Source organism: Pagrus pagrus (genome assembly GCF_965226575.1).
Source record: "Pagrus pagrus genome assembly, chromosome: 11".
In the NCBI taxonomy this organism is placed as follows: Eukaryota; Metazoa; Chordata; class Actinopteri; order Spariformes; family Sparidae; genus Pagrus; species Pagrus pagrus.
The window spans coordinates 23,377,231-23,401,311 of NC_140195.1; the positions used below are offsets into that span (position 1 = coordinate 23,377,231).

At 40.7% G+C, this 24,081-nt stretch overlaps 1 protein-coding gene across 1 annotated transcript in view; it reads left to right on the forward strand.

The window, feature by feature from the left end:
* The window catches only part of nphp4 (nephronophthisis 4), a 165,990-nt gene extending 142,241 nt beyond the window's left edge, over positions 1–23,749 (forward strand). Inside the window, exons 20-29 of the mRNA XM_084367532.1 lie at positions 401–624; positions 4,973–5,162; positions 6,287–6,370; positions 11,188–11,344; positions 12,081–12,157; positions 12,443–12,528; positions 14,418–14,589; positions 17,497–17,676; positions 18,246–18,389; positions 23,425–23,749. Of these exons, the coding sequence (XP_084223658.1) occupies positions 401–624; positions 4,973–5,162; positions 6,287–6,370; positions 11,188–11,344; positions 12,081–12,157; positions 12,443–12,528; positions 14,418–14,589; positions 17,497–17,676; positions 18,246–18,389; positions 23,425–23,565 (1,455 nt within the window). The 3' untranslated portion in view covers positions 23,566–23,749. The remainder of the gene's footprint in view (positions 1–400; positions 625–4,972; positions 5,163–6,286; positions 6,371–11,187; positions 11,345–12,080; positions 12,158–12,442; positions 12,529–14,417; positions 14,590–17,496; positions 17,677–18,245; positions 18,390–23,424) is intronic.
* Positions 23,750–24,081: the final 332 nt, after the last annotated feature.

Sequence of the window (24,081 nt, forward strand, 5' to 3'; positions counted from 1 at the left end):
ACATGAGCAGAGAACTCCAAAATGAAACAGGAAATAACGAAACCAAAAACTCAAACTATAATAGCTACAAAGATGTCTGAAGGATTTAAACTAGCCAACTAGCTAATCAGACAACTAGCTAATCAGTCAACTAGCTAGCTAGCCAGGTTATCCAAAGCACTTTATTCGTCGGTTTATAGGATGGTGGGCACACCAGAAATGTCTGTAATCTCTCATTGCACAAAATGTCTGTGTGTACATACTACAACAATTACAGTAGTTCAATATTAAACCAGAAAGCACTTTGTTTACAATGTGCGGGTAATAATTTAGCATCTTTTACAGAATGAAATGATAATGTATTGCTGGGTCTTACACCGGAACGTCCTCTTCATTATTTGCCATTCTTTTCGGGTGTTAGGATCGGACTAAGGAAGCCCGGTTGGCCAAAGAACTTTATCCAATCAAACCCGTTGAAGAGCGCAGTAAGGCAGAGGGCATCGCCAACATGCTGAGCCAGGCCATCACCACCCAGCACCTGCTCTATGCCAGCCTGGGATCTGCTGAGTACATGGAGTTTGTCCTTAAAAATCCCTTTAATGTACCTCAGACGGTCACCATTCACAGCGACGACCCTGAGCTCAGGTAAGACTTTGCAAACAGTGAGTTGACAGTGAGGTGGTGTCAAGCTGGCACCCGACCCTCAACTGTTTGTTTAGTGTGATAATGTTTCACTGTTTGTTAGTCATGTGTTAATCTTAGAAACAAGACTTTTTTGATTAGGTTAGGAGTAAGAGCAGGTTGTCATTCATTTTTCAGGTCATTTATATTTTGTTGTATGTGAGCTGTGTTGGTTATGAAGCATGTATGATGTATGTATAACCTGTATAGTTCTCACAGTGCAGCAGAAACAGAAACAATAAACATATCAGAACAAACAGGTTCTGAAAGGCTCCGGGTGGAGACATTTTGTGGAAAGAGACATGAAGTTAATTATGGATCTCATACGGTGATACAAGAAATTCCAGCATCTGAAACGAAAGTTAATATATAAGTATGAATAAGTATAAAAGATAAGTATGAAAAACCAACACTAGAATGTCAAGATAAATTCATGATGGTGTTTGCTTGTGTGACTGTGTTTTATTCAGGTTGTGGGAGTCTGATTCACAGCTTGCTCACTGTTTTGATATGATGCATGTGTGTGTAGGTGTGTACTAACGTGTGTGTTTGCATGTATGCCTATTTTAGGGTTTGGAACGGGTTTATTTACTGTTTTGACACATCTTGTTTACACGTGGTGGGTGCATTATTTAGTCTTTGAATGTTCTAATTTGAGACAGCACGCTTTGTGTACGTGCACGCCTCACACGTTTGAATTTTCCTCACATTTTTGAGACGTGTGTACTTTTATTAATGAATAAACACGATTAATTATTAGTTGTACGGAACAAATAACAGCCACTTTCCCAAACACAACTTGCAAATGTGTCCTTGCATGAATAAGGACGATGACTGCAGATGTTTTTACATTTCACTCTATTGGTCACACACATACTGTAGGCCTATAAACATTCAACAACATATTCTGGCTCCTTCAGCAGCACAATCAGTTGTCCTTGACATGGATGCAGACCATAATGCTGGTGAGGTGCTAAATACCCCCTTTAATCTACGCATAGCAGCCATTATAAGTGACGTTTCCTGGCTCACCGGTTTTGGTATTCATGCCGTGTTTGTTTCCTTCGGTTAGCGTTGTCGTTAATCCCCCCACATTGAATCTTTTGTTATGGATTCTGCTCATGCCTGAGTTTTGGATTAACACATATCACGTTGATCAACAAAGGCTGAAGTGTGCCACGGATGAATCATTATGGCATTAGCCCGGCCACCGAGCCTACCAGGTCTAATTGAGAGTCATCAATCCCTGCATCTGTCCTCTCGTCGGCTTAGCGCCCTGTTGGTTTATTTATTTATTTCCTGATGAGGCAGCGTGACACTTTACACCAAACCGTCTGCCACCTCCACCGAGAGCCAGAAATGTGTAAATTAGGGAGGACGCTTCTGCGTTTGATGTGTTTCTACCGCAGCACTGTGGGTTTCAAGAGTCAAATTCAGGTCAATTAGTCAGGTTGAGACAGTTCACTGAGCACAGCACTGCCCAAAACAGATTTTATAATCTGCTGTACTGTAATGTGTGTTGTTGTCTCCACAGAGGAGATGAAGAGAATATGCAACGGAGCTGTTATAAACTAGGCCTTTATCAGAGTTGAATGATTTTAAAATAACCGCTTTCTGAGTTTATATCACTTTGTTACATTAGAGCAATCTTCTGCCCTTGATACTCCACCTGTTGAACTCTGCTCTGCACTATGTTTGATTTATCCACCTGCACAGTTTACTTTTACTTATTCACACTCAGACATATTTGGCCGCAAAGCTGAACTGTAAGCTGCCATTTCAGGATGAGAAGCAGTTGTTAGAAAGTGCTGCAGCTTAAAGATTGATATACATAGTTATATAACCCTATTAATGCATTTCAAGGTCGGATCGGAGTGTTTGTTTTGCTTCAGTATAGACAAAAGCCTGTGGGAAGCCAGTGCACAGGCACTCACAGACACAAAAACACACTCAAAATCTTGGGTTGCCTTAGATAGAAATGTCCAAGGACAAGGAAGTTGATTTTTGTCTGAACTCCAAAGAAATCCCTGTATGCGAAATCCAGATAATCAAGCCTCATCAATATGTCGTTGCCACGAGATTATTTGCTGTTGAGGATGTAAGGGCTGTATTTGTTTAGTGAGGGAGCCTGACATATATTTTTACACCAAACTACTATGAGTTTGTGCACAAACTACTACGAGTTTGTGCACAAACAACAAAACTAGCCCCCGGACCTCTGTTATCCTGCATGAACCAGAGCTTGGCCAGTGCATCGAGGCTACTCTTCTGTTACTTCCTCCCTTGTCAATATTTCAACCAATATTTGACAAGGAGCTTTCTTGAGAACACAAGCAAGACCTTGGGTTAGCTCTTTGTTCTACAGAAACAAACTGCAAAAAAAAGTCTGACCCGTCTCAACCTAAAGATCCAGCGTCAGGCTTTGAAGGAAGTGTGCTTAGAGAGAGGCTAGGCTAGCTGGCGCTTTGATGTTTGCAGTGGGCTTTTGAGCCCAGAGGCTCCCCTTGACGTGGAGAACACGTTTGCTACCTGTTGCCATCCATTTTGCATGGTTACCTTTTACACTTGGCCTTACAGAGCTTACTGAGAGCCATGACTGCTGGCTGGCAGAGAATTTTGGGAGCCTAAAACTCCTCCTGCTGCGTTCTCTCAGTATTTCTCCCTCTCATTATCCATCTTGTTCTCAGCTCTGCATTCATTCAATTCTCTCTCGTGATGTTCTTTTTAATCATCTTTATTTTGTTCCCTCTCTGGTTTTATCTCTCTCTCCGTCTGTTTGGCTCCACCTTGTTCTGTTTTCTTTCTGTAGAAAATGAATCAACCCATGCTTTTTTATTGAGGCATCGCTGTCTCTCTCTCACACACACACACACACACACAGGCTCTTTGTTGTCATTATAAGCCAGAGGCAAAATGTTTTATTCCACGTGCACAGGTGGGAATCTCCAAATAAGTTTCATGGCATGGACTGTTGCATCTCGCCCTAATGTTAGCGAGGTGGGGCCTTGAAAAATTCATAAACTCTCGCTCTCCTATTGAGAGAAATTCCCCTCTCCATGCCCATGGGTTGGAACCTTTGATGTTTAAAGCAGCACTTCCCTTTATGCATTTGTGCGTGAAATTTTTGCATTCAAAGGAAGAGGAAAGAGTGGAGACGAGACCTCCCTCTGTTGGACTGTGTTATCTGTTCCTGTTGCTTTCTCCCTGGAAATCCATTTGTTGGGGTTCAGAGGGGGGGCTTTCTCTGACCTTTATACACTTTTGTGAAGGCTGCCATTGGTAATTAAATGGAAAGCATTGTGTTTTTGTGTTGACTGCTCGACCGTGGAATTGGCTCACTTCAATTGTTGGCCATACATTGAACTTAACATTGCTAGAATCACTTTGTAAGAGTGGGAGATCCTTATTGTTGATTGTACCAAAGGGAATTGCATTGTTTTAGATGCTTTGCTGGATCCCTTGGAGAGATTCGCTCCAGTATGTAAGGCATATTTCCCATGGTTTCCCATGGCCACACATCAAAGATGAGGATTTTTTCCTTCCCTCAAACATACTGTTTCCTCAAAAGTAGCCAATATCGTATCAGCTATAATTTTTCTAGAAAATTCAGGCCACAACTTTACTGTTTTGGTTCACTGTAACCGCTCTCACAGCCCTATTTTTCACCAAAGCAGGCAGTGCAAAAGCTCCAAAAACCCACTGTACACTACCTGTTCAGCACAACACAAATGACATCAACAGGCTGGTGAACATAAGAGAGCATTTAGCAGCTCCAAAGCAAGATATTTCTCTCCTGAAATGGTATTGATAAAAAAAAAAAGCAGAGCTGAAACAGAGTAAATATTGGACTCACCAGGTGACCAGAAACATGAGTACATGATAACGTTGCTCCGTTATTGCTGGTTGTGTAAATAAGCAGCATTTTCAAAATCAAACTGTTGTACACTTTAAGACCTTTCCAATAAATCAAACATCAAGATTACAATCAGATGTAATGAAAACATTCAAGTTTCTAATATGATACAGTCACGTCTCATTTTATTTTGGTTGAATTGATTTCTTTAACGATTCTGTGAACTTTTCTGTACCACCACAGTCCTTTTTAGCTAAACCTCTGTTAAATCTCAAAGAATAGCAAAGACATAAGTATTTTGTTTGTCGCTTGGTGCCATCTTTTCATGGTGTAGGATATAATGAACAGTGCAGTGCTCCTGATCACGTAACAAGTCTAACTCTGATCCTGGACGGATCCCTTAAAGATATACAGGAGCCTGCTTTCATCTAACTCATGTCCTTTAATCTTTCCATCCAGTGTCATCACTAACACAGATGAGTGGGGTTACTTCAAAGCACTAACCAAAACTCCGACTCCGCTGGAGGAGAATATGTTCCACTTGGAGGAGGGTACTGCGGGTCCCAGGGTTTACCTCAGGCCCAAGGAGAGCATCCATATTCCCCTGAAGTACCAGAGCTTTCTCTGCGACAACACCATGAGCCTTCAGGTACAATGGAGACCAGAGGTCGATGCTGATGGACCTCTCAGGACTGATCCACTTTTGAAGTTTCCATGTGATGCTCATTTTCAGGTTCAGACTTGTGTTGTGGGTGTCTACAAAGAAATGTTTACACACTTTAAAACATTATTTTTCTGGTACTGTTGCAGCAGCGCCTCTATTCAGCCTCTGTCTCAACGCCCCGTTTTAATGCCCGTCTCTTTTAAGCCCCCCCCCCCCCCCCCCATTAACAGCCCGGTCTGCTCCGATTGGTCAACTCAAACAAGTCTGAGCAAGCACCACCCACCATGTTTCACCATCAGCTCTGCCACTGTTTTTACAACCACAGCTGTGCTGAGTGCGTTGCTGAGGGTGATGATTTAAAGTTGTGACATCACAACTTTACAGAAGTCCTGACAGCTTGCTTAAAGGCACAGTGTCTGAATACTGGCTGTATGCATTTCTTCGTTGAGTGTTTTGATACTTTCATGGTATTTATACAGCACCTAGACTAGCTTTATAAACCATAAACCATAAATTTCTACGATATATCACCTATGAAACAACATTGTAGGAATGGCAGTTATTGCATTTCTGACAAACATGATTGTATTTATCCAGTCGCAGATGTTCTGCGTTACACTTTTTAGTCACTGCGTATTTCCATCACCACAGATGAAAGATCGAAGTTCTCTTCAGATAAAACTGTATTGCATACTGTAAGTCTGCCTTTTGACTCCATTTCAAAAATCTTTTAAAATGTATTGGCCTAGAGTGGTCCAAAGTTTTCCTTTTGGTGTGAGAACACCGTGAGAATAAGAGGTGGAGCAGTGATAAAAGTTGAAATTGCGTTGATATAAATGTCACTAGATGTGTAATGGAAACTCAGGACTTACAATTAATTGGATGCCAGAAGGACTGTTCAAAATAAATGCCATTTAAGCCAACTGGGCTCTTATCTCCTGTAGATGACGGGGGGTTTTACACCGCCTCCAGTTCTATTCTGCTTCTTGTGATCATTTACAGTTTTCTTGCTCAATATGCAGATGTAATATTTCCTTTGCAGTCGTTTGCTGTTATTTGGTAAATGACCAATTTTGATAGCTATTCTGTTTTTAATCAAATCCTCACAGGGACCAAGCTTCCTGCCTACAGGCAAAGGTTCTCAGGTGGCCAAGAAGAATCTCTCCAACATTGTTGCTGCCAAGACTGTCAAGGTACACAGTGTTCTACTTATGCTCTGTGTAGTTTCTGTGTGTTGGACAATCGTTATGTCCTTCTGTTGTGCTTCTGAATCTCACGGTTGTTTGTCTCCAGGCTGGAATTATAGTAAGCTATGGATATGAGATGAACTGTGTATGTACAGAATGTTTTTCTGTCATGGTAAGAGCTTTAACATAGTACCTTTTAAACGTTCTCACCATCCTTAGGGTATAAAAATGTAATATTTAATTCAGAAGAGTAGATGACGATAAGACCTAAACTTCATGTATTGTATGAAGCTTTTGATTTGGATGTAGTTGTGTTAACCTTCTCTCACATCCCTAAGTCTAACAACATCCAGTGTACACACCACACACTCCCAGACAACTCTCTGCAGAGTGGCAGTGCACCGCCTCCTTCCTACCCTCCTCTCCCACACAGTCACAGCTCAGACACAAAGAAACGCTTTGAAGTGTCAACTATTTAAAAAGTTACGCTAGCCAGACAAGATTGTCAGGCAAAATTATATGCTGGAAATCACTTTTATCTTACTCAACATTGTTTATCTTCTCCAACTGGCAAATGTCAGGGTGGAGAGTTAAACTATCTCCGATTGGAGGACAGCTTGACACGTCTGGCTAATCTGCTTCAAATGAAGCGTGCATATGTAGCATTATTCTTGAGTTATTTTCCAATTTTACGCACTTACTCAAGTGTTTAAATATGTAAGAAGTTTAGAGGAAGGAGAGACAATGTGAGTGTGCTTGTTCGGATGTAGTTCAGATAAGACGATGCGCTCTGTATCTCCATGTGATGTAATGTGCTCTGCAGCCCCTGTATGCTACAGCTGTCACCAAAATTAACTTCTGTTCCTCATGAATCCATTCAAATTGAAGTTTCTGCCCTCTCTGCAGACGTGACCTCAAATCTAGGCGTATGTTATTAGCACATTTTTGCTGATAAAAAAAAAAAGATATCATCACTGTGCGCTAACCTGCAGTGCCTCGCAATAATCCTGTTGTTCCTGTAAAGTACAGTACCCTGAAGCTCTCCCATTGCACAGGGTGATGAAATATTTGCCAGTCTGCCAAGCGCACGGGCGCGCACGTGTGTGTGTGTGTGTGTGTGTGTGTGTGTGTGTGTGTGTGTGTATGTGTGTGCGTCAGTGTCAGCACTGCTGCTCTGAGCAAAAATCCTGTCAAGAGGTCAAAGAGGTCAGGTCTGGATCAAATCTGTGTCCCGCTAAAACTGACAAGCCCCAACAGCAGAGCTGTCAGGATGCCAGCTTTGGCACTGCTGTCAGTCAGCACACATCACCAGAGCCAGATATGGGCCCCTCCTGCAGGTCAGCATGGGCCCGCAAATCTGACCCATCAACGACTTGGACAGCTGCTCTTTGGCAGGAATCAACTCTGGGTTTGTGAATCAGTGACCAAAATGTGCAAAGTTTGCTTCAGAGGCCATTACTCATATTTAAACTGTTGCTGTAATTAAGGTCCTTTTCATTAGCAGGGTCCTTGTTTTGCATAGATTTACTTGCATTGTGTCTTTTTGTAATTGACTTCTACAGTTTGTAGTATGTGGACACCCGGACATTGTTAGTATGCCTCTTCTACAGCCTCCTGTCCTCTGGGATGGCTCCAACAAATTTGGAACCTGGCTGCTGGGATTTGCTCCCATTCAGCCACAAGTGCATTAGTGAGGTCGATGCGGGCAACAAGGTCTGGCTCACAGCTGGTGTTCCAGTTCATCCCAAAAGTGTTGGATGGGGTTGAGGTCAGGGCTCTGTGCATGTCAGTCGAGTCCAACACCAAACACAGAAAAACACATTGTCAGATATAAGCTAGAGGAGACTGGTGTTCCCTGGTATTTTTAACTTTAGCACTAATTGTGAGCAATTCCCAATGAAAGCTGTTTTTAGCTCCGACTGCTGACTTTAGAAGCTGCACTGTTTGTTGGACATCACAATATAATTATTAGCAATTATATATCTATATGTATTAGCAACATATGTATTAGCAAGAATGAACAACAAAGTCAATATTGTTGGCTTCTTCTTCAGTTTCGACTTGTGTTTCTCGGGTTTCTCGCGGAGGGTTCGTACAGTAGTAAGGGTAAGGAAAGGCCATGAGATCATTCTAAATGTGTGAATTTGATCGCAATCTGCCGGATGGATTCCGAGATATTTGGAACGGATTTTGGCCGAATGTTGACACAATCGGACAGTTTGTGGAATTTTCAAAATGAAAATGGTTCATGCTCTGGGGAGCATGATTGTGATTTATTTGCACAAGGCCCTTTTCTGGCACAATGGCAAAGGCAGGTGGTCAGCTAAAAGATAATGCCTCATCCACTGTATACATGATCAGAAGTACCATTGTTTTATAATTCATATCATGCAGTTCAGTTAGATGCAGTCTATAATTCCTAAACATGTGTATCATTTTAACATATAAATCATGGCAGTAAACACTAGTTTAAGATGGTGTAGGCTGTGATGGTACGTGACAAGGTTAGCAATTCCAACATGTTTATAAAGGCATGTGTGTATAAATCAGCTATGATATGCAGCCATATGTAATTAGTGCACTGTATATGTATGAACACATTTGTGTTGATTTGCACAGATCCTGAGGGCTATTTTAATGCAGCAAACTTCAAAGCACATTCAGCAGGTCTGTGGGGGTTTCAGTAGTCGGATTGAAGCCAACTTTTTATATTCTAGCGTACAGCGTGCTCCATCATCATCATTCGTTCTCTGGTGTATATTATTATAAAACTTCTCAAAGGCTGTTTATGTAAAGCTGTATTTGTTGTTTATAGCTGAACTGCCTCAGGAAAAAAAAGACACGGCTATGTCAGTTCTGTGTTTCACTAAATAGTGTCAAGGAACTGCACCTCAGGTATTCTCTTAATGTCTAATGACACGTGATCAGTATTGTTTGAGGGTCACATACACACACAAACCACACAGAAAACAGGAGAGAAAGTACAGATGAACTCAGGAATAAATTGGTTAGAGTTGTTGCCAGAAAATAACTTGAAATTTACATGACCTCCCTCACACTGCCTTACAGTAGAATTTTAAAATTATTAGTAGCTTTGGTCTTATTTTCATTAATACGGCTATGAATTCCTATCTGTACATACAAAATAACTGTACTCACCACGGTCGTCGCTAAGATCTGGTTCAACTTTGACGTTCTTTGCTTGAAGTAGTTGTGCGCAGAGTTTTCCCGTGCAATGATTTTAACATTTCTGGTGCGTTAACTTTGATATTTCCCTCTAACTACATGGTTTGGATCAACAGTTCCCAACCCAACCCTAAACTGACCTCCTAAGGGGTCCAAATATAAAAAAGATTCTAAGAAAGAATTTTCTTTCAATACCTGATAGTTTATCCTCTTTGGGCCTTTAAACATTCTTTAAAAGAAACAGTCAGAGAAAGAAAGACACTCTCACTCTCAGTAAGGACATAACTTAAAACAGGGAGTCACAAGTAAAAAGAGGTTGTTTTAAGGGGTCACAAGCTAAAAGTTGGGAAGCACTGGTTAAGATATTGTGGCAAAACTTCTGGCAGGTTTTAGGCCCCGACACACCAAACAGACCTCAAAGAACTAGTGGTGCTGAAGGCCGACTGCTGAGTCGCCTCTTGTCACCTGTGTCTCGGCCAATAAGCATCACATGTGCCAACAGTGCGGTGGTGGCCCTTAACCTTTCAGAATTTGTTGTCACTTTGTTGATTACAAGGTTAAAGGATAATTACCGTTTTTTACAACCTGGACCTTATTTCTGCCATAAAATATGATCATTTATTCACCCAGATAACTTTGGTGTCATTTGGCGTCGTTCGGACGAAATTAGATCCACTGGAGCGCCGCGTATATGATCCGGGCACCGAAGCGCAGCCTCTATGAGCATTATCTGCCACGAAACTAGTTCATTTCACCAATATATTGTTACGATATGCTAGTGCTATTCCCCTCTGAGTCCGGGCTCGTCTGTTATCAACATCCGGGGTCTGTAGGTTGACCTACTACCTCTGACCTGGAAGATGTCATCTCTGAGCTGCGCGCGCACCCGCGACAGCCGGCTTGTTTACCTGTAGCTGCTACTGCTAGTTTGACCCCGGATGTTGACAACAGCCAACCCCGGACTCAGAGGGGAATAGCACTAGTGTATTATGACAAAATATTGGTGAAATGAACTAGTTTCGTGGCAGATAATGCGTTATGTATAGGCTGCGCTTCGGTTATATGGATATAGCGGCGCTACACTGGATCTAATTTCGTCCGAACGACTCCAAATGACATCAAAGTTATCTGGGTGAATAAATGATCATATTTTATGGCAGAAATAAGGTCCAGGTTGTAAAAAACGGTAGTTCCCCTTTAAAATAACCGACAAACAATGGTAGGTAAAACTATGAATACCCAAGTTAAATTATACTGAAATTTCTCTCAGTATTATTAACATTCCTTTTTGAATTTCTGTTATTAAAATTCCTTTAAGCAGCTTCTAACTCATTAGTTTGACTTGAGGAATTTTACTGTCCCATTATGATGTAAATGCTGTTTCACTGCAGTGGATAGACATCATGCAAATGGTAAATGTTAAATGGACTGTATTTATAAAGGGCGCTAACCTGCTCATCAGGAGCGATAGCCATTCATACACACTCACACACCAATGGAAGAGCCACCAAGGACAAATTAGGGTTCAGTGTCTTGTCCAAGGACACTTCGACATGTAGACTGCAGAGGCAGGCCCTACAGAGAGTAGGGTAATGTCATGCTGCTGACACTGCTGACCTTCCCCCTTCCCTCTACAGGTTACATTCAAAGCTGAAGACGGCAAGCCAATGGCCATCTGCCAGGTGAACGTGGAGCCAACGCCTCATGTTGTCGACCAGACCTTCCGGCTTTATCACCCCGAGCTTTGCTTCCTCAAGAAAGCCATCCGCCTGCCACCCTGGCATGACCCCACAGGTTACCCCAGTTATCTCCCATGAGCCATTACTCCCTATCCCACAGTTTCCACTCTCATTGTCTAGATTGGAGGATTCTTTGCATCCTGTTTTTTTGCATAATATCGTGTTTTTTAGTATTGTTTGTATTCAGTAGGTGCACCAACACTCCTGGAGGAGCATAGACATGCACATAAATGTGCAAATTATATTCTGCCTTTTATTTTGTCGTGTTTTTACTAAAATATCAATTGAAACAATCTTGCATTTTAATACAGTTTCTATCAGGAAAAATGGGCAATAACAGCAGCGAGGCATCTCTATTTCCAGAGCAGGAAATGAAAAGCAAAAAAAAGAATGGATAAAATGAAGAAAATGGCACAACATCTATAGCACATATATGCATATTTATGTGTACACATGCATGTATGCATAAACTAGAGACATAGACAGACAGATAGACATATACACAGTTGCCAAAGTATTCAAAACAGTTTCTGTGGTGGTTTCTGTCACGAACGGTGTCTCTAGGACCACTTTTGCCATGATGACACACATACACAGACTCACAAGGTGAAAACATTACCAGCCGATGCTGATGCGTTTGGTGAATATATTACATTAGACTTGTCCTTGAGATTGCCTTGGTGTAAAACTGATTCAACCCATAACAAAATGCTTATATAAACCATCAAGCTCAGAACTTTACTGTCTGTATGTTAACCATTTTTACCCTTTCTTGTTATTGGGGGAACCAGTTGGAGACCCAAGTGCCAGGACTCGCATATCCGTACGCTGCAGTGACCCTAATATCATCTGCCAGACAAGGATGCTGGTAAGAGACTGACACTATTTTCTTACACTATCTAATAACCCACTCTAATATTAGCAAGGGATTAATTACTGAACTGATAGCTTCATCACCAGCACTTTATCCTGGCTACCCAGTCACGGCTTTTCCTGTTGCAAGTTGGTCTGGTCCCTCAAAGGCTTGCCCTGAAGCCATGCCATACACTTTTAAAGTGCTAATGTGTGGGGTCTCTTTTATTTCTGCCTCTTTCTTTTCCTTTACCTCTGTGTTTTAACATCTTTCTGTCTTTCACTCTGTCTCTCTCTTCAGGTACCAGGGGAGCCTCAGGATGTGTACTTGAAAGTGCCAGGGAGTCCCAGTCCACACATAAAAATGTTCTTTGTGATGGTTTTTACGTATGTATTATTTACACACACACACACACGCACACCTTAGCCTGAAGAAGCATTCTATTTTGGACTAATTAAATTGTTCACACAGGCTTGAATTAATTAACTAATCAGATGGAGGTTTGGTGGTCTGAGTGCCTGAAGTTACAGAACCCATCCTGTAGTCTTTCACATCTTCATCAAGATAACAGAAATATCACTTGTGGGTTTGCTATGCAGGGCCAATGTTTGTCTCTTATTTAAGTAATTCCACTCTGATATGAAGGTATGATGAAGTTCTGACTGGTAACATATTTACTGCAAAACTTATCTGCATTAGATTAGTTGTCTATTAGAAATCGATTACCCGCCTGGACAGTTATCGAATCCAAAATTCAGACATTTTGTAGATTATCTTTAGTTTGTTTGTTTGTTTTCTGTAATCTGATTGCCAATAAAATAAATTAATTCAAATGCTGCATGTAATCTAAAAAGTAACTACTAACTATAGTTGTAAAATGAATGTAGTATGTAAAAAGTAACATTTTTGCCGCCAAACCGTAGTGAAGCGGAAGTATTAAGTAGCAGAAAACAAGTAAAGTACAAGTACCTCAAAACTGTACATTAGTTCAGTACTTGAGTGAATTTACTTGCAACATTTCAATGGTTAATAAATACTGTGCAGTTCATCTATAAACATTATCTGGATGGCCATTATACTGTACAGTTGCAACTGATGCTTATAAACTTTAACAACTGCTTAATAAATAGTTTCTAAAGCATTTCATTGTTTTTTGACAGTCAAATGACTATTAACTAAAGGTTGATTAACTATAAATTTACCATTTATCAATGATGGTTATTATAGTGTTACTGAAAAATGTGAGACACAAGTCTCTTCGGACGTCGTTTGGTCCCTCAGGTCGTCAAACCCTATTAACACCATCACATTGGTGATCAACATATTACAATGTAAAGGTGAGAAAAAATCATTAAGACCCAAAAATGTCTTTGAAATGTTAAAAGGACATTAATTTTTAATATATTTCTAATAGATCAAGATTATCAGCTCTACAACATCATACACGCCTTTATCTAAAATATTTAATCAATAGAGGCACTTTATGGAAAACACATCAAGTCATAATCTATATTCTATCCACAAGGTGGATGGACGGTGGGAACACTATTGGATCCACCATCTACCTACTATGAATGTAAGAAAGGAGGAAGGCCTGAGGGCTGAAACATCATTAGGAACATGCACCATGTGAGCAAAATATAAATTAAAGTAATAGAGTAGTTGAATGACCCCTTACCTCATTTCGACACATGGCCCCTTCTACAGACAGGTCCACAAGATGATAATGGAGAACTCTCAAACTACCCAAACCAATTGACGCACAGGTAAACTGGGAGTTCTGAGATCCCTGGTGGTCTGGAGCTCTGGGCTGGTAAATGTAGTTGGAAGCTATTAAGAAATTCGAGGATCCATAAAATAAAGCATTACAGGAGCACATACTGCAATGCTGACCAGTTTAAACATTCAGAACAGCTGAATATCACTTCTCAGCACTGTCAATCAAACACTAGTAATATAGTGTTTGCCTTCAAAAACCCATATCACTTGATTTCTATTCCAAATATCCCCAAATGCTCCTTGAGTGCTGTTGTCACAGAGCAGGGCTGAGTAGGTGACTGCATCACCTCCCACACACAGCTCTCAGAGTCAGCGAGGGCCACTGAGACTGAATTCCCTGCTTCTTCAGCAGTGTGAGGAGGAGGATGATGTTGCTGCTTATTAAAATGCTAGCACAGCCGTGGATCAGCCCTCCTCATCTCCGACCTCATGCTGCTCCCGCTGCGTCTCCAGGGGCCCTCAGCTTAATTGTTCCTGATGATATTTTTCTCTGTAGTGACAAGTGGATGGCAGCGCCCTCCCAGATCTGGCAGATTTACGTGCATTTCCTGGAGCGGGTGGATGTCAGCTGTGTGAGTGGCCAGCGGAGCTGTCAGTCACTGGTGCTGAGGGGGCGGCAGGCTGTTCGCAAGGTCAAATGTTTCTCATCGCACCCCCAGGAGATTGAGGTACACATCTTTGATAGGAACTTAACACTGAAGCCACATTTTGGAGTGAGTTAAATACGCAGTAACTTTGATTGTTGTCCCTAAAGAAAGCACTGACATTTCTACTGAGGCATATATCAAAATAGAAATGTGTGTCATTTCCTAATTACACCTAGTCTAATCACATCACATCAGTGAGGGTTTAGTTGTTTAGCTGAAGGTGTCAAGCCTGTGTATCAATATGTCTAATTCCCAAGAGGATACGAGCAGATCCTCTACCAGCTCTAATCTTGTGTGTGTCACAACCACTGCAGTAGAAAATCTGTTTTGGAGGCACATATGCAGGAAAACTGACATGTATTGCTGCTCTTTTGGACACCAGCTGCTCATTAATTGGTGGAGCATCATGCATCTGCCAGTGTTGGTGCTTTGTCTCTATTTGGGTCTGCCCACACGGACCACATTTTGGATCAGGACTAATTATTTGTGGGTCTATTAGGGCTTAATGATGGTAAAAAAAAAAATCAGACTGGAATTATTTTGATAGACATTGCGGTTGAGTAAAAAGTATGATGTGTGATATAATATGATTTGCAGGCCAGGGCGTCTCTGTAGCACAACAGTGCTGCAGATATAATGGAACATTGTGACACATTTTACCTTTTTCAAAAAACTACTGCTCCTGTAATTTGGATATCACACTTGGTGATATTGTGAGTTTGATAATAGATGGATTAATTGTCCAGGCCCAATTTGTACATGGTCGTGCTGTCCTCCGTTCCTTTTAGATTGGGTTTATTCGGTTAGTGGAAAGTTCTATTTGATTCTTCATGACCGCCAGAAACACATGATACCCATCCGCACTGTAGTGACATACTAGAGCATGGATACCCAACGAAAATTTCCAATGATGTCCGGGTTTGGATCTGTTTTGGTCAGATCCTATATATATGAAATATATTTACAAATATTTATATCTCAGAAAGCATTTTTCATGGTAATCTACACTGCACATATCTGTATCAGGGTAAACAGGCAAGCTGTAACCATGGTAATTATGCACACACCTTTTATTTTTGCCATTTCATCAATACTAGAAAGGCAACTGTAGCAAGTATCAAAGTATCACCGTGCTCATTCATATTTTAAGATGCTACAAAAAGTACAAGAAAGTACAAGGAGTCGTTGCAATTGAGGTGATACACCGTCTCGTCTTTTTAGATCGTCGAGTTTCAACTCGTCTCATCGCAGATCTTTGGTCTGAATAAATAAATTGGTGTCAGGCTTGAGTCAGGTTCAGTTGTTAAAAAAAAACAACTCAATTTTGGGTTGGGCTTGGTGACAATTCTCTCAGACTCGGTTGGGATCTGACTGGGAAATGCAGCCCAAGCCGCACACTAATACATACTTGACTCTCATTTGGAGTTGCAATTGGAAAAAAGATAACAGTGGTAGTGTTTAAGGTGGTAAACTACGTGTGGGTGGCCAAACCTGTTCCCTTGGAGGGCCTAAATGAAACTTAATGGGGGACTGTGGGCCAAAAATAAACACTTATTGTAATGTATTGTATCGTTAAGATGCAAAAACGCACTAGGATCCCAAGTTCCCTCAATTGACTGACTGTCTGCACATTCGGTGTGCCACATCTTATTTTTGGCCCACAAGCCCTACACTGGGCAGTGAGGCGTTGGTGCAAGTTACGTTGCTCTGTCATCCCTTTGGAAATGACTTCAGTGTTTTAAGTGGGACAAAACACAGCTGGCACAAATGTGAAGCAACATACAGAAATAACAAAAAGTGGAATCAAAACAGCTCAAATCTCACCTCGAATCCTTGATTCCTAATGAGACATTGAGAGCTTTGTTTTTGACATATTTTTCTGTATTAGCAATTTTCAATCCGCATTACCAAATGTGATTTCATGCAAATTGTTCTCTTAGCAGCAGGAAACAATGGCACGGCTACAGTCTCTTTTGTAATAACCCCAGGTTAAAATTCAAGTCATTATCTAGAATGTATAAATGCAGATTGACATAATGGGTCTTTTCATGTCATTTCATTTTATTAGGTTCCCCCATTACCTCCTGCAATCATGTCATGTTGGGACACAGTTTGACACAATCTGAAAAATTAGCAGTGCCTCTATGCTCTGTGAACATATGAAAATATGTTCCAGGAGTGTCAGATTGCCTTCTCTTCTAACGTGGATCGTTTCTTATTCATAACTGGGTACAAGAGGGAAGAGAGTGTGACAATGCTTCTCACTCAGAGCTGCTGTAAAAGGGGCATTTCATATTACTCACTCACATTCAAAAAAAAGAAAAAGACGTTGACGGACTGTCACAGCCACCATGGGTGCATGCAGTACGACCCAAACGTTCTCTCCCAGAATCAGGGTACGAGCTGCAAACGCGACAGATGTTTTTTTAAAAGATTTCACCGTGTGCATCAGCGGCCGCTTTGATCTGACTCTCGGCAGGTTAGCTCACTGTGGAACGCATCAGAGGAGTCTTATAAAACAGGATAAAGCTCACCGCCAGAGAATAGCTTTGCTTTTCTCAACAGATTGAAAAGGAGCTGCGCACTAAATCTCATTCTCACGTCCTTGTGTCTCTCCGTCACTTTTTCCACGACTTTCTCTCATTTCATTGTCTGCCGCCTCTCTTTGCTGCTTTCAATGAACCTCATTCGCCCTCTTCCCTCACCCACTCTCTCCTGTAATCTGTACTCCTTCTTTATTTCCCTCTGACTCTTTTAACCACCTTTTCCTCTTAATTCTGTCCATTTCTAGACCTTTTATATTTACCTCTCCTATAAAATGTCTCTCTTTTCCTTCATACTGTGTCTTTCTCATTCTCACAACACACCTAATCAACAACATCTCTTTACTTTAATGCCAAACCTAATCACCCTTTACCTTCTCTGTAGGTGGACCCAGACAGTGTGTTCATTCTGCCTCCTGCAGCGGTGCAGGAACTCCAGCTGAAGGTGCAACCATGGCAGGCAGGAAGTCGCTTCTTGTATGTGAACGCAGTGGACGTGGAGCACCGGCGGCTCGTCACCGCCTGGCTGCTCTGTCTCAACGTCCACCGACCCGTACTGTCAAAGGTATGTTGTAAGGTTACTGCTTAAAATGGTAACATGTGGTTTGTTGTTATGTCTTCATCTTCAGTGTACAGTAAGTACTTGCACTACACTCCTCTCAGATCAAACAATGTGGACATGATTCTCTGATTTTAAGATTCAGCTCTCACTACTGCTCTCATGTGATATGATGGACAGCTCAAACCTTAAAGGAACGTCTAACTCAAAGCCACTGGTGACACAGAGCCACATTCAGTGCTTATTGAACCAGTCTAGTGATTTCCAGGGTCAGTTGGACATTCCCATTCCCTTTATGGCAAGTGTAAAGTGAAAGCTAAGGACAGCACTCAAAGCCAATCCCCTCTCTAAGTGCTGTCTGCCTATCAAAGTTCACATTACAGTGAAGTGTCTGAATAACATTTTTCCCTCTCATATTCGAGTCCTGCTGGTGATGTATTAGTCTAAACTTTTGGTCTGAGAGAAAAATGTGATATATAAGCAGCGCAGTGGAGCTTTTCTAGAAGTGGCCAAATGATTTAATGACAAAGCAGTTATGGCACTAACTGTCCGCGTGTGTGCGTGTGTGTGTGCAGGCGTTTGAAGTGTCCGTTCCAGTTGGCGGCTGGCGTGGCAACTCCAGGAAAATCACCTACATCAATCCCTACACCAGCAGCCGCACGTTTCTGCTCCGCTCGGACCATCCAGACCTGCTTCAGTTCAAAGAGGATAAATTCCAGGTGAGATAAGACAGGAAGTCATGCCGTTTCTCTCACTCTCTCTGAAATCAATACTTTGATTAACGCCGAAGGGATCCTTCATCCTTGACAAGAGCTTGTCTTTGTTGTTGAAGTGAAATGAAGCCTTGCATCAGTACAGGTAGTTTCATGGGATTAATGGTACCTTGCATGGTTAACACCCTGTAAGTAATTAGCTCTAAAGGGGAGGGCTATTGACCAATGGAAGGAGTCCCTTTAAATCAGCTTGTTTTAATCCTATTTAGAATAAAATAATGTAAATAGCGGACACTTCTTCAAACCTACTGGTCAGTTGTAGAGCTATCATAGTGCTGCAGTGGAAATGAGTTATTATTGACAGCTTTATTCACATTTCAGATTCCATATAAAATTCTACTGTATCTTAAAGTTTGACAGTGATGATAATGTCAGGAAGCTGATGTAGAAGAGGAAAATGTAAATTAACAAATTATACCAAAGACTTATTTGGGCTTTTTCGCCTACTTTAACTTAATGACATCACATCTGTATGTAAACAAGTCACAATACAAAGCAGTTTACGATAATAAGTCAGAATTCCTATTGAGCACTTTCACAGAATATATTCCAATCATGCAACAGAACAAACTGTATTCAGTATGAATGCCTGCTGTAGAGCTAGCTACAGCGATGAGTCTCTTCACTGACTGAAAATGAGCTTTTGACGCTTCCTGGGGCTTTTTGTGAATATGATTAGGTTGCTTCTGTTAAATAGTTTCACATTCTCTCCTCTTCTCTTCACAGTGACACCACAAACTTTTCAGTTTGTCCATGTATTGTCTGTTATAGAGTGTAAAACCTGCCAAAATCAAACCCAAGGCTACTGCATCCACATTCACAATGTGTACTGAAAATTGAAATGACTACTAAGTGATCCTTTTCATTTGGTACAAAAGAGAGAGACGCAAGGTAAAACTAACGACCTGCTATAATATAGTAATTAAAATGAGGAGTGTATAGCTACAAAGCATCTGTTACCCCATCGATGATGAATATGCTCATAAAGCACGAACAATTTGACAATACACCTCTAAACCTTATTGTAAATGTAGCTGCTGAAGAACAGGTTGCTTAATGACTCTGCACAGCCTGTATAGCCTGTATAGCGTGAGCAGCTTCATTGCTCCATCTGTGTCTGCACAGGATTCGTTCAGGCACAGTATTGATTGTAGGTTCTCTGCGATTTGGCAGCCTCACTCATCAGTGTAATTACACATGTGTAAAGGCAATATTAGACTTGAAATGTAAAAATACCATGAATTGATTATTTCTATCTGAATACAGCAGCGTCACGCAGCCTCGCAACCTCTCGCTCTTTCCTGGAAGTTATAGCGACGGGTGACCAAATGAAATGCAGCGTCACTGTGAATAAAAATGACAGATTTCTCTGGGTTTGAACGTTGTTGGAAACATTTATGATAATTTAAGTACAGAACTCACCAAAGTATTCAGGTCAAGTTGTTTTTAGACATTCTAAAGCAACATTATGTAGAAATTGGTTTTGTGCGACTTAGCGCCCCCCCACAGTTTCTTAATGCAACACCCAGGTGTAACGTCCAAGATGTAATGTATAGGCGCCGACTAGAAACGAAACTCATTACATCATAACAATGTTGTGTGTTGAAAACTTGTATGTTGAAGTAAACATGTATGTGTTCCTACCCTCTCACTGAAGTTATACAGTGCAGAGACAAGTGATAGAGGGGCGGAGTGTCTGAGGCAGAGACATCATTCACCCTGTTAAGACACTGTACCATCAAAATGATTCTGAAGCTGTTATTTTAACAAAAAGTTACATAATGCTGCTTTAATGCAGAAATGTTACATAATATGTCTTTAAAATAGACACGTACTTGTTCCATCAGACGTCCATGAGACAAACAACTAAAAAAGCCTCCTGTTGTACACAGACCTTGTTGTGAGCCTTGGCCATTTAAACTGCGTCAGTTATGATGGAGCTGTAGTGCAGGCAGAGTGCAACACAGCTGCATCCAGTGGACATGACGAGGAGACAATTTAGTATTGGATTATTTCAGCAATGTCACACAATGACATTTTTTTTTACCTGTTATCAGCTTCAAAATCAGTTTTGGTTCCCTCTCAGCTAAAATCATGAATTGGCTTCGCCGCAACACACTGTTAAACTTTGAGGGAAAAGTTTTGACCGACATGCTGATTGTGACAAATAAGAACATTTGTGTGCGGCAGCAACCTTCAGTGTTAACCGTATGAGCAAAGAAAATATGTTTTTGACTCTCCTGTCATCTTGACAGGTGAGGAAAAGACATCAGTTATTTCAGGCCTCTCATGTTGACAGTTCGTTCCTCAGCTGTTAGACAAGTGAATGATGTCCTTGTTTGCCTATAGAACGAAACAGGAGAATATAACAGAGTCATTACTGCCATTGGTTTATTGTTATGTTGTCAGTGCCAGTGCCTCTAATGGCTGATTCACTCACACGCACAGACACCAGAGCCGCTGCTGTCATTGCCTTTCATTTGCTGGGGTGTGTTAAATGGCAAACCAAATGGAAAAGCAGCATTTTAAATTAACAGATAAATGAATGGGATGCAATGAGAGTCTGTTCCCACATAAACTATTTAAGAGTCTCGCTGCTGCTGTCCAGAAGACACTGCATCACTTCGACAGAAGGAGGCAGAGAGTGAAAAACAGCCATTGTTTTATTCCATCTTGTCAGCGAGGCTCCAGGTGTCTTATAAAGAATTTACTGTGCCCGCAGCATTAAGCAAATGTGGAGACACTTTTCTCTTTTTTGCCGTAACTACCCCGCTGTGATAAAATCCGCTGTCAGAAGGGAGAGCAAAGCAGGGATCAATACTGCTGTGCTTTTGGGGAAGATTACAGCATAAATCCTCAAAATTGACCCATATATTCATTGCTGGCTATTACAGAAAATACAAGAAGACAGTTCTGGTCTGATTGAAATACTGAAGGAAGGGAAAAAATGACCAAATAAAGACTTTTTGCACATAAAAAAAGCAGTAAAACTTTAAGCATTGTGTGCCTTTATTATAAAAGAATCATCAACGTTGCACTTTGGATAGAGAGGTGGTAATTTGGAAGAAAAACAAAGAGTATGAGGTCAAGAGGTTATAAGGACGAAGAATACAAACCATCAACAAACTGTTTGTTCACGTAATGACGTCCTAGCTTCAGACTACCCCTGTTACTGTATATTAGTCAGTGGAAACCCGCAGCGAGGGTGTGGATAAACTTTACTCTACATACACAATTATACATTGCTATGAAACAACAGCAACAACACATGATGCACTTTAGCACTTCAGTATCTTGTTCTAAAACCAGTGCTGTTCCTGCCGCCCCTCTTAAAGTTGGGGGTTTTAAAATGTCGTGTCTTTGCACAAATGAGAGAAATGTCACCAAATCTGTTGGAAAGCTGTTTAGAGTTGCTCCAAAGTCACTGACACGAATACTGTTTGAGAGGCAACGATGGAACATCACGACCCGACATCAAATAGGAAGAAACAACTTTTCACTCTTACGTTACGTGTGTGTTTGCATGTGCATGCTTGCATGTGTCTTTGAAGTTCTCTGAGGAGGGAATGTGACTCGACATGGGCATTGTGAAGGTCCGAAGTTCGATCTCTTGTCTGACGTATCAATGATATGAAAATTACATGTGCCAAAATAGTTGCTGCAGCATCCAATCGAAAGAAGTTGCTTGTGCTCTCCCCGTTTTTCTTTTATCATCGATTCCTTCCTTATGCTTACTGTTAGCTTTCTGCACCGTTTGCTCGGTTTCTACCGTCATGTTCAGTTTTTTACGTGCATTCAGAGTCCTTTCAAAATAACAGGAAGTTACAAAATAAAAGCATACAAAAGTGCATAACAAATGTAAACTTCACACCAGGGTCCTTTACAGTTGCGATTCACGATATATGAGAGTATACTGGAATCACTTTACCTTACATTTTGTTAAGAAACAAATATTTTTTACTGCATTACAAATGTGACACATCCTTTCATCCAAACAACCTGAAATAAAATATTAATGCACCTCATCTCCCCATTCTTTAGTTTGGAATCCAGAGTATCTACACACATTCGATTTAACAGTTTTTTGTGGGGATACTATGTGCAAGCTGAGCCTTCATCTTTGTTGACAGGCTTAAGTTTTTTAAATCTTCAAAGCCTGTCCGAAAGATGCAGGCTCCCTCCTTGTAGCAATTCAAAATACATTGGAAAATCAATATAGTGTTGTATGTTGTTGCGCTAGCTAGCTTATTTAACTATTTTAAGTAACTCGTGTGAGGATAGCCATGTTTTTATCGCAATTCATCATAAATTATCTTGTCCTCACATCCCAAATTAAGAGATATGTAACCCGATCCTGTGTTTTATTTATTGTATCAATGGCAATATCCTTCTTTCCCTTTTGACTTATTCATTTATTCACTTTTCTTCTTCTCTTCCTCTATAGACACTGATTAAAACACATCATTGAAGGGATTTGAAGTTTTAACATATCATTACGAAGTCACTGTTGATTACACATTACACATTACACATTTTAATGACGACTAAGGCATTTAGACTGGTTCACTATAAACACTCTGCAATTTTGTCTGCCACTGGGCACAAATCTCCTGGGAAAATGAGGCTGACTGACATCACACCACACTTCAAAATTACACATTCAGAATCACAGAAGGGGAAGTTAAAAACACATTTTTTTCAGCATGATTCTGTAATAATAAATTATAATTATTAATAATAAGTTATGTAAAACTAATATTTTTTTAGGTAAATAACACTTGAACAGATAAAACTGACATTCCCCTTGTAGTTAACAATACTGATTATATGCAAAGAAGGGGGATAAAGGAACTCTTTGTATGTGGACATGGTTAAATCAGTGCAGTGTTACGAGCTGAAGAGAAAGAACGAATCATCAACTCACCCTCGGGAAGCGGTCAGATGAATATGAAGCATTGTTTGTTGTGTTCGCTTTGTTCAGATCGGCGGGGGAGAGAGCTACTCCATCGGACTAAGATTCGCCCCCAGCCAGAGTCCCGGCTCAATGGAGATCCTCGTCTACGTGAACAACCTGGAGGAGAAGACGGAGGAGACGTTCTGTGTAAAAGTCAACTACTCGTGAATATACTCATGAATACAGCGAGTTACAACTGCTTCCTGAATGTTGACTGATTTGTGTTTCAGGTGTATTTTCTGAGCGTTAAATGAGCTAAAATGAGTAAAAATGAGCTTTAATTTTTCTACTTGGTGTTTGGAATTTTGTATTATTATATTTTTAGACAGAAATAAACTTTCTTTTGTAATCAAATGTATTGTTTATGTTTTGTTTTCAGGTCTTTTGTACAGGGATGAATGAATGCGAGGGTTTGTGCTGCTTCATGAACTTCAAACATACACCTGAACACAACACCTACTTTACTTTTACTTTACTATACAGCAAAGCAAAGTACAGACTGAAATTAAAAGCATTTCTATGCATTTAAGGGAAATTTAGGGTGCAAAAAAAAAATATGTTCAAAAGTAACTAAATATATACATGATTTTGTGTTTTGTTATCAGCAAAGCAGCGCCAAAAAAAAATCCAACCACACCAACACCACTAAATCTTGATTGTGATCCGTCCCCTTCCGAAATGTCC